General features: G+C 42.8%; 1 protein-coding gene across 3 annotated transcripts in view; it reads left to right on the forward strand.

Annotated features, from left to right (window-relative positions):
- Positions 1–1,447: 1,447 nt before the first annotated feature.
- The window catches only part of LRP2 (LDL receptor related protein 2), a 350,948-nt gene continuing 340,316 nt past the window's right edge, over positions 1,448–12,079 (forward strand). For 2 of the 3 annotated variants that reach the window (XM_085883668.1, XM_085883669.1), the window contains exons 1-2: positions 1,457–1,635; positions 11,665–11,772. In XM_085883668.1, the coding sequence (XP_085739794.1) occupies positions 1,563–1,635; positions 11,665–11,772 (181 nt within the window). In that variant the 5' untranslated portion in view covers positions 1,457–1,562. Of the gene's footprint in view, positions 1,636–11,664; positions 11,773–12,079 lie in introns of all 3 variants that reach the window. The other variant, XM_085883670.1, reaches the window with a different exon arrangement.

Below are 12,079 nucleotides of genomic sequence, written 5' to 3' on the forward strand. Positions count from 1 at the left end.
AGACTATGCGCACTCTGAGTGCCGTTCTAGTTTTCCATTGTGTTTTATGGTTTTTGGAAACTTTTCACATCCTCTGAATTTTGTTGAATCCATTTTGAGTTCCATAAAGTTTATCTGTTAACACGTTAAATCCAATCGCAATCCCTCCACCTGCAATATGTAATTAATTAACTCTCACCAAATCAATAGACAACCTCGTGCTAATAATTGCCAGGTTTAATTATGTGCAACTGAAGGGGCTACCATTTGCTGGTTCGGCATTCATGGCAGGAGTAAACAGCCCTTATGGAGGATTCGTGGAATCCGTTCTTTCAAAACAATTTTTACCTCTGCCACCAAACGTGAAGGAGGTTATGTTTTCACCCCCATTCTGTCTGTTTGTTTGTTTGTCTGTTTCTTTGACTGTTTGTTTGTGTGCAGGATATCTCAAAAAGTTGCAGACGGATCCGGATGAAATTTTGTGGACAGGTTGGGTGTGTGAGAAGGACGAACTGATTAGATTTTGGTGAAGATCCGAATCCGGATCCGATGACTACAATTTTTAAGTGATTCTTGAGCATTGAGAGATAGTGCCAAAAATGATATACTGGAGCAATCAGGATCTGAATCAGGATCGGGATACGAGAATTATTTAATTTTAAAAGTGATTCTTCACCATTGCGAGATAGGATCAAAAACGATATGATACTACACAGCATGACGTTTCAAAAATATAGTGGGCCCAATATGTTCTCGTGGATCAGGCATTACATAGCGGAGGTATGCGCTCCACCAAGTGTCCTAGTTTTATTTTTTCCTGTGGTTGTAATTTGATGAACAATGACAGTATAAAACATTTTTAAAATTCAAATTTAATACAGTCTTTTGGAAGTAGTATATTTCAACCAAAAGTGAGTGAGGAGGGGGTGAAAGGGATATGAAGGCAAAATGTAGGTTAAGGTAGGAGGGTGAAGGTATAAGGGTGATGGTAATAAGATGAGAGCTGGCAGGATGGCCGAGGCCTAGAAGTAGACATACTCGCCTCTAAGCTGTCGAACCTGGGTTAAATCCTGGTTATAAACTGTCATCCTAGTATTTCACTTTAGAGTAATTCATCAATGTGTGTGTCATCCCTTGAATGGACCTTAAACTGGGTGTCCCATCTGCTAACTTCGCCGGTATAAGCTATCACTGGCATCATGGCCAAATTACAAATTCCTTCCCTAACTACTGCTGGGAAGGCAATGGCAAAGCACCCTGTATAATTCTTGCCATGAAACTGCTTCAGCAGCACCCACGCTCTGCAACAGAGTATAGTACATCCGAATCAGAAATAGGGGTGAGGGGTAAGAGATGAGGTATGAGAAATGAGGGATGGGATTTGACTGTATGAGAGTTGAGGGTGGGGGGTGGAGTACGAGAGATGAGGGGTGGGGGATGGTGATTGCAGAATAAAGGTGCAGATTCAGAAGTGGCTTCATATCGTACAAGCACAGCCTGGAATAGTTGGGTTTCTCAGTGAATAAACGACTGAAACGGTGGCACCATCCGTGAGCTGTGCCTCCATGTGCTCAAGGTCCTAGATGTACAGAACTTACCTTTGCGTCAGCCTGTGGTTCTTGCTGTGCATTGTGGTGTGCACAGAAGTTGTGAGGGGTGAGTTACACATACAGATTTTGACAGTAAGGTCTTATGCATAAGATATGTATATATATATATATATATATATATATATATATATATATATATATATATATATATATATATATATATATATATATATATGTGTGTGTTAGTGAGATGTGCTTACACATTGTAACTTGTAAGCAATAACGAACTTCACCATTCTCTCGGGTTGCTCACCTGCATTTACTTTTTCATTTTTTTCATTTATTTATTTTCATTTATTTATATTTTAATTTATGGATGCTTTCGGACAGTTTTGTGATTTTTTTTTCCCACTCCATCGGCTTCGATATCCGTCATCAACAAAATTTCAGGTTTCGACATCACTTAGAAGGTACCGAACGTTAATATCAGTCTCAGTGAGTCAGTCTGTCAGTGAGTGGTAAGAATGAGCATATATATATGCAGTACCTTTCAAAAGTTTGGACACACGTACTCATTCAAGGGTTTTTCTTTATTTTTTACTATCTTCTACACTATAGAATAATAGTGAAGACATGAGAACTATGAAATAATACATATGGAATTATGTCGTCACCAGAGAAGTGTTATACAAATCAGAATATATTTTATATTTTAGATTCTTCAAAGTAGCCACCCTTTGCCTTGGTGACAGCTTTGCACACTCTTGGCATTCTCTCAACCAGCTTCATGAGGTAGTCACCTGGAATGCTTTTCCATTAATAGGTGTACCTTGTTAAAAGTTAATTTGTGGAATTTCTTTCCTTCTTAATGCATTTGAGCCAATCAGTTGTGTTGTGACACGGTCGGGTTAGTATACAGTAAATAGCCATATTTGGTAAAAGACCATTATTTTGTCTGTACTGTAGTAGTCCATATTATGGCAAGAACAACTCAACGAAGCAAAGAGAAATGACAGTCCATCATTACTTTAAGACATGAAGGTCAGTCAATCTCGAAAATTTCAAGAACTTTGAAAGTTTCTTTAAGTGCAGTCGCAAAAACCATCAAGCACTATGATGAAACTGGCTGTGATCAAGCATTATGATCTCTTGCTTCCCACAGCAACCTCGTTGATATCCTCCAAAAATACTTTCATACTGCTCTCGTTTCCAGGCTAGTAGGATGGACTTGAGATGCACACACACACACACACACACACACACACACACACACAGACACACACACACACACACACACACACACACACACACACACACACACACACACACACACACACACACACACACACACACACACACACACACACACACACACACACACACACACACCTCTAACTTGTCTAGCCTGGGTTTGAATCTCGACCCAGCTATAAACTGTCATTCTGGTGTTTCAAAGGCAAGGTGATTTCTCAATGTGTGTGCCATTCCTTGTATGGATGTTAAATGGAGCATCCCATTTGTTGGCATCAGTTGGTGGACGTTAAGGGTTTCCACATTGTCCTTCACAAAAAGTCGGTGAGCTATCGCCGGCACCCTGAACAAATTCCTGCCATAACCTTACTTGGACGTCAGGCCTGACAAGCCAGTTTGTGAAAGACTTGGGGCATTCATCCCCCAGCCAACCCCACAAGAACGTGGGAATGATGTGGCCGTTAAAGAAGAAGTAAACTGCTCTTGAACATGGTGTCTCATGGTACAAGAGTCTGTATCCACATCTCGAGGTTGATTTATTATTATACGTGACACGTTCATCAAGTTCTGTTGATGTGTAAACGTTTGCATCATTTTTACACACGTAGTTGTCGAGGCACACTTAAATCTTCTTTCATAACCACTCGTTGTGCTAATGAGTAGGTTTGTATACATATGCTTACCATTTGACGATATCATTGTGACTGTCCTGGAATGTATATATTCTCGTATTTATCCCTGAACTGTTATGTACACACTTCCTTACTAGTCAGGTTTTAACAATTCTTGATGCGGTTGGAGATTTTTAGCTCACATAGTTTAGGTGAGCTTGTGGGATGCCGCTTCCTCTGTCTGTCTGTCCGTCAACACTTTCAACTTCTTCTCCATAACTGCTGATGGAATTGTGACAGAACTTGGCAAAAAATAATCTCTGGTGTGGTTGAACTCAAGTTTGTTCATGCCAATATTCTGCTCCACTGATAAGGAGGTCATTGTCAGGTTTAAAGGTCCCAAAAGTAGTTGAATTTCGATCCAGTTTGGCTGCCATTTTGGATTACAGGAAAACCTCGAACAATCTTCTCTCAAACCACTTAACTGTTCATTGTGAATCTTTAAATTTGTCATCATCTACCCAAGGAAAATATAATTAGTTGACAATGACATCATCAGTCATATGGTATGGCAATCATATTGGGTCATAAAAACCTTCAAAATCTTCTTGTCTGAAACTGCTGAACGGATCGATGCAAAACTTTACATATGAGATTGATGACATATAGGAATATAATTTGAAAGCAATGACGTCATTGGTCACATGGTCTGGCAGCCATACTGGATCAAAAGAAACCCTTTAAAATCCATCTTCTCTGAAACCACTTAACCGATCAATGCAGAACTTAAAATATATGATTGACTACCTATGGGAACATTTGAATAATAGTGGGGGGGGGGGGGCAAGTGGACACCTGTAGGATTTTCATGATGACAAGGTGCCACCTATTTTAATTCATTATCTCAGTACCAAAGTACATGAAAATGCATGTTGCCATTTTTGGAAGTGTGGCAGACGGCAGCCATCTTGGATTTCAAAATGGCCGATGTTTTGCCACTATTTTCGCTTGGTTAGTTTCAATGGAAGTATTTTACCTCAATTTTGAAAGCAAAATGATAGGTTTTCATTGTTGTTAACACTTCAAAATCATTGTTTTTTTGTTGTTTTTTTTAGTAATAGTAATATTTTGTTCAAATTACATCTGATATCACCCATCCAGAAATTCAAAATGGCCACCAAAAAGTTACAAATTGCATTAAAATTTAAGGGCCATGGTCCGATCAACAGCTTCATCCTAACATTGACCCCCAGATTAAACCGGACATGGTATAAATTTTGATATGAGAAGAAAGCTGCTATTCTCATTGATCCTGTGAAATTGTAGGGCTGCAAGATGTTTAGTTTGGATTTTGTGCGCCAAAGGTTGCTTACTATTGGTCAACCAATTAGTTGAACCACAGTATTCTATGGGGCTTGCAAATGCACATTTTTAGTTCTCTTGTCAAAACGATTGAAATACCAGCATGAAACTTCACAGGTGGGGTAGAGGGTCAAAGCCATTCAATCTATGTGAAAACTGCATGTGATGAAATCGGACCATCCCCCTTTAAATATTGTGGTAACAAGTGTTATCTAAAAACGATACCTAACGGTATTTTTCTCAAACTTTTTTTGCACAGTTGGACACTCACCTAAGCAACTGGTACTCAGATACACACCTTAGCTCGTATATAAAACGATAAACACAGTCACTTCTATGGACTTAATTTGTAGACTTTAACTCTACAAGCTACAATATTTAAATATCCATTTCAGAGGATAACAAATTTATGAGGTGCAGTATCATGCACTCGCAGTACCAGCACACACCCCACATACCCCAGACACAATAGCCACACCCACATCTACTATACACACACCTTGCAACTGCATGTCCAACAAATGCAGTCATAACCATGTAGAATGGAACTACATGAACTTGTTGCAAATTTGCTACTTTCATAGCCGTATTAAACATCATCACTGTTCTCTTCATTGTCAGAATGAACTTCGGGGTTAGAAGGAGCATTGTTGCATAGTTCTTCCCCTTCACAGCATGTACAAAATTCTGTGCAAAACAGTCCATTCTTTTTACACTTGCATTGGTGACTGGAACACCGGGTCCGACCACATCCGCATTTCACTAACTGTGTGACGGCATTTGGAGCTGGAGGCAAATGTGTCATCACTGGTATGAAAATTCCATCTACCAAGTTCCAGCCATAGTTCTCTGGGAATGGTATTTCAGGGAATGCAACAATGTCATTATACCATATCATGGCTTGATAATGTGCTCTGGCAATGGCATGTGTGAGTGTAGCTTTAGTTGGGGGAAGATTCTCTGCTTGGGCTTGTTTCCGCTTAAAGAGCCACCATCTTGCATCTGCGACGTTTGTTATTTTTGTTGTTCTCAGAAGATAGAGCTGACATACATAAGCTTCAAGAGCAGCACTTGTTTCCTCTGAGACAGTGCCTGTCCAATGCCATGTGCTTATGGATGTAGTAGAGGCAGCAGGTAACTCAGATGCTGCCCTCTATAGCTAATTATTTGTTACGCATCCTCAAAAGGGCCAATTTCTTTAATATATTATTGTCTGTTAGAAGTAGCATCCCAAAGTTACATAGAAATAAGAAAAAAATACTCTATTTCAATGGATTTAGAAGAATATTTAAATAAGTAAACAGCTCATTTCAAATGGTGGCCATTTTGAAATTAAAATGACCTTATAATTATTTTAAATATGCATAAAATAAATCATAATGTCTCCTATTCATGTTCACTCATATTATGGGATAAAATTTTGATATTATTTTTAAAATATGAGCAATAATTGTATTCATTGAAGAAAAAGGCATGATCATGGCAGCCATTTTGGAATTCAAAATGGCCACCATTTGACACAGCTCCAAAATTGGCAACATCAATTTTCCTGTTCCTAGACATATGTAGAACATATCTGAATAGGTGGCAACTTCTCATCATGAAAGTTCTTCGGGCCCATTGTCTCGGACCACTTGCCCACCCCCCACTATAAAAGAAGCTCATCTGAAACACAATTTGGCCCCCAGTGATGTCAAAATGCACAAAATACACAAAGTGTGCAATGTCTCGAAAATATGATGAATAGATACCTTGGAGTTGCACCTCATCAAATATTGCTAATTTTGACACAACAGGAAGTAACACCATCATACCATAAGTGGGCAATATCTTGGAAACAAAGACCCAGACAGCAGGAGTTACACATGTGTGAACATCATATCAATACCACCTGTCCTAAAATGTGTATTCTAAATTCAGCTCTTATTTTTACCCTGATCCATCCATTACTCCACTTTTTGGCAAACAGCCAGGTGAGCTACAAGACCATTGGTCCTCTATTTTTATTTTTTAACTGGCAAATACAACCCATCACTTTGCTGACAGGAATATGAAGGGGGAAGAGTGGGAGGAGGGAGAGCAGAGGGAGAGAGGAGGGAGGTGATGGAGAGGGGTTCGAGAAGAGGTGAGATGGTTAGAGGGGAGGGGAAGGAGAGCAAGGGGGAACGAAGAGGGAGGAGTGGTGGGGAAGCTCGGAGGGGTGAGGAGCGAGGAAAATGGGGGTGGGGAAAGCGACCCCTCACCAAACATCGCTCTGCATTCCAGGAGGAGTGAGGTGGGAGCAAGGAGGATGGGGGAGAGAGGAAGGGGAAGGAAGTTGGGAGGGGGGGTTGAGAGTTGTTAAGCATGAGGGGAGGGGTTCTTGACTTGCGTTCAGTGGTGGGACTTGTGGAGAAAGTGGTGGGGGGGGTAGTACAAGATCGAACGAAATGTGGTACATTAAAACACTAAGTTCATACAGCGCACGGAGACTACCAGGAGATGTCCATGTGTCCATTGGGGGCGGGGTGCGGAGAGGGAAGGGGGGTAAGCATGAGGGGAGGTAGAGGGAACGCAGCATGATGAGAAGGGAAGGCAGTGTGAGGGCAAGGGAAGGTAAGACAGCGTGAGGGCAAGGGAAGGTAAGACAGCGTGAGGGGAAGGGAAGGCAGCGTGAGGGGAAGGGAAGGCTGCATGTGGGGTGGGGAAGGGAAGGGCGATTAAACGTGTCAAAACAACAACATGCCGGGTTTGATATAAAACCAGGCTGGAGCATTTAAAACCCACGATATCTACCTGGCAAAGGCCTGCCTGCCTGCATGCTCGCACATGCAGCGACCTTTGCCACCCTCCGGTCGGCTCTCTCCGAATCTGATTCATACATGCTACCCTATTTGGAAATGGTTTTAAATTCAGAAACTATACCTTCAGTCCTTAACAGCCCCCTTAACATAGGGGGAGGGGTTGAGAGAGGGAGAGGGGTGGGAGAGAGCGGGGTGGGAGAGAGAGAGAGGGGAGGGGTGGGAGAGAGAGGGGGAGGGTTGGGAGAGAGAGAGGGGAGGGAGGGGTGGGAGAGAGAGGGGAGGGTTGGGAGAGAGAGAGGGGAGGGAGGGGTGGGAGAGAGAGAGGGAGGGAGGGGTGGGAGAGAAGGAGAGGGGTGGGAGAGAGGTGAGAGAGGGAGAAGGGTGGGAGAGAGAGGGGAGAAAAGTGGGAGAGGGGTGGGAAAGAGAGGGATGGGGTGGGAAAGAGAGGGATGGGGTGGGAAAGAGAGGGATGGGGTGGGAAAGAGAGGGATGGGGTGGGCAAGAGAGGGATGGGGTGGGAAAGAGAGGGATAGGGGTGGGAGAGAAGGAGAGGGGTGGGAGAGAGAGGGGAGAAAAGTGGGAGAGGGGTGGGAAAGAGAGGGATGGGGTGGGAAAGAGAGGGATGGGGTGGGAAAGAGAGGGATGGGGTGGGAAAGAGAGGGATGGGGTGGGAAAGAGAGGGATGGGGTGGGAAAGAGAGGGATGGGGTGGGAAAGAGAGGGATGGGGTGGGAAAGAGAGGGATAGGGGTGGGAAAGAGAGGGATAGGGGTGGGAGAGAGAGGGATAGGGGTGGGAGAGAGAGGGATAGGGGTGGGAGAGAGAGGGATAGGGGTGGGAGAAAGGAAGAGAGTGGTGGGAGAGAGAAAGAGGGAGAGGGGTAGGAGAGAGAGGGAGAGGTGTGGGAGAGAGAGGGATAGGGGTGGGAGAGAGAGGGATAGGGGTGGGAGAGAGAGGGATAGGGGTGAGAGAGAGAGGGATAGGGGTGGGAGAGAGAGGGATAGGGGTGGGAGAGAGAGGGATAGGGGTGGGAGAGAGAGGGATAGGGGTGGGAGAGAGAGGGATAGGGTGGGAGGGAGAGGGATAGGGGTGGGAGAGAGAGGCATGGGAGAGGTGTGAGAGAGGCAAAGGGGAGAGTGAAAGGGAGGGGTGAGGGGGATAGCAGAGGTTCGGGATTTTGGCAGATGTGACCCCAAGTTTAACATTCATCCGAGAGACTGCACACAACTTGATGAATCACCCTGCCTGTGAAACACCGGGATGACAGTTTGTAGCTCGGTCAAGATTCTCACCCTGGCGAGACACCTTTGAGGGGAGTGTGCGTACATTTCGGTCATCCTGCTGTGATGTGGTGATTCATTGCTTCATAACAGCTGAAATTTTTTTCTCATTGTAATCATTTAAGTTATTCTTTCCTCACTCTGGTGTCGAACCTTGGTGTCGCCATCGAAGTTTTAAGAGCATGTGCCAAGTTTCTTAACCTAACACTCTGACGAACCGGTTGAATAAACCATTAAAAACGAAAGTTTTCATTTTTTTATACGTTTTTATCTCTGCCGAAGTAGCGGGTTGTATCATGAAAGAAGATTGCACCAAAAGGGGAAATGTGGTGTAAAATAAAATTGCATATTTTCAGCGAGCCAGCCAACGCCCCTTTCACCGCAGAACAATACTTTGCCAATGCAGGTGAGTAGTCCCTGAACTTTGTTCAAGTTGATCAATATACAGTATTCAGTGACAGTGCAAATATTGTAGTGCGCTCACCAAGTGGCTTAAGCACTCAAGGAAGCACTCCAAGAAAACAGTTCATAAGGAACATCTGGCTTGGCAAGCGATTAGCGATCATTGATCCATCATATTAAACACCTCCTGGAGATGCCCGAAATGTGAAACTGTGCCTGAATTGGACAAATGAACACTTTTTCAGCAGTCAGAACTGCTGCCCAGTTCAATTATGTAGCTTAAATTATGTAATTTGGCTTAGTTTAAAAGATTCTCGAGGTTATAGCACGTGCAGAAAAGAAATAATGCCACAAACACTGGCGTCTCTGGGCATTTATACACATCGCACTGTATCCAGTGATTTGTAGATATGATGAACAGGCATTCGATAATATGAGTGAGGAAAGTGAAAAAATACACTTTATCATTAAGAAATCATTTCGGCCTATTCCAAGTCAAGGCATTGTCAAGCAGGCCCCAAAAAATGGCGAATTAAGACATCGAGCGAGAGCGAGGGAACCGAGGATACATGGAGGTGTCCGAGGATGCGCTTGCTGAAGGATATAATTAAATACGGCTGTTAATTATCTTCAAAAGGAGTGTTATAATTAACCCAAACACGCAGTTTTCACTCATGCACTCCCTTGGAATTTCCTTAGTATGCATTTAAAGTTTTAGGCTGCCGGGTTTCATGATTTTGGAGTTATGACACACACACACACACACACACACACACACACACACACACACACACACACACACACACACACACACACACACACACACACACACACACACACACACACACACACACACACACACACACACACACACACACACACACATTCTTATAGATTTGTACACTCAGGCCCTCCTTGGCCAAAACTCCCTTACTTTCTTCCCATCAATGATTATGTTGGACATTATGCAAACCCTGGGATGTACGTCACACCTGGCTGTGCTGATATTTGGATGCTTTTGTTTTTTATTTGCACACTCAGACCCTCCTTGGCTTAAAAAAAACTCCTTCACTTTCTTCCCATCAATGATTATGTTGAACGCTATGTGAACCCCAGAATGTCCTTCACACCTGATTGCCTAAGAGCTAAGAGCTATAATTGAGAGGTATCTGGGCAAGGACATCTCCTGTCCTTGTTAAAAGTTCTATTCCTTCCTGATTTAAAGGCTTAATTGTGGGATTAAGCTGGCTGTCTATTAGTTTCCTACACGACTGATCCCCTATATGTATTGATTGGTTTCAGCCAGCTTTGTGGTTATCTGCTTTTCGTTTATGTGATGCCTAAACAACTTTTAGCATGTGAAGTCTCTTTTTCTTGAATGTGGGAATTAATGAGATTAACTGAACATTGTTCCACTGTTGTTCCACTGTTGTTCCATGGCATCCGATCATCGGATCCATTTATGATCGAGAGAGAGCTGCACAAAAACAACACACAGAGACACAAAGGGGAATATCAATTTTTATCATCTCTATCTTCCTTTTGTGTTCGCCGCTGCCGCTCTGAGTTCATGTTAATATCTCACAACTATTGTGCCACCCTATTTCTGTAACTCCTGAGTATCTCATTACGATTGCTTGGTATTCACTTTTCATGTGTATTTTTTTTTTAACCTTTCAAAGTTACTTTGTTTGATGGTAAGAAATGTATAAAGTAAATATCTATTTATTTTCTGTAAGGGATAAGTCCCATGAGGGAGGGTCCTTGAAGGGATTTTCAGTCTGTACTAGGCGAGAGCATAAAAGTGTTGTGCTTTGTCCATCACTGCTATTGGCCATCAACTGTGAATTAGCGAACCAGTTCTATTGGGAATGTTTGTACATTTCATTGGGTAATCTCCAATAAGCAGGTATATTTTTGCAATCCAGCAATTCCTTCAACTTGTAAACTGTACGCATCCATAATTTGAGAGCTTGAATGGTATCAAGTAAAATTGTGATCCGACTGCTCGGGAATGTAAACCACTCGGTTGATTCCTTGTGATTCGGTGCACTGAAAGGTCCTTATATGACGAAGGGCAACAACACATGATCAAGGAGATCAACTGGATTCCAGACTCCTTATGTCACCCTGGATTTGCATCAAAATGTCAGAATATTTAGCAATGCTGCCCTTTGCAAAGAGGGGTTGACCAGGTTCTATTTTATGATTGCAATCACTTGTTCAATGCTTTGGGGTGTACTTTCATCTGTCCAGGTTCTTAGATGTTTCTTGTAATGAGATCAGTCAGGCCAGATTTGTATTGTTCCTTGAAGCTGGTTCCTGGCTTCTGCATAGGGGAAACGTGGAGGTTGGTTTTCTTTCTCGAACAAGCTCAGAACTTATTTGGGAAGATGAGGCTTTAGTCTTCCCACACTGGTTCATTTCACCCCATGTCTGTGCGAGCAGGATGTGACGAAGGACAATTCCATTGTGGGACAGGAGATTGCATTCCCATCAGCTGGACATGTGATCGGGTCAATGATTGTGCAGATGACTCTGATGAGATCGATTGCCGTGAGTTTGTCCTGTTGCACCTCATGACCATTTTTTTTTTTCTTCATATTACCTAAGTAACTCGTGGGTACACACTTTGTACATCCTCTGCACAGTGGAATTTGTTACAATGCCAGTAGGGATTATTAGAGCACCAAGCCTTTCAGGCTGGATCACCTATTGTTATTCTTCTGTTTATTAGTTCCCTTCCAGAACTTGGTACATGGCTTTATTATGATAAGTTACAGAATAAGTTCGAGTTTCAGGGTGTTTCGTCATTATTTCACAGAGTTATGCCAATTTTGGAAATATCACATCGCTAGGGTAC

The sequence above is a fragment of the Eptatretus burgeri genome, chromosome 1 (assembly GCF_056783735.1).
Source record: "Eptatretus burgeri isolate ZD-2024b chromosome 1, Ebu_testis_v1, whole genome shotgun sequence".
Taxonomy (NCBI): domain Eukaryota; kingdom Metazoa; phylum Chordata; class Myxini; order Myxiniformes; family Myxinidae; genus Eptatretus; species Eptatretus burgeri.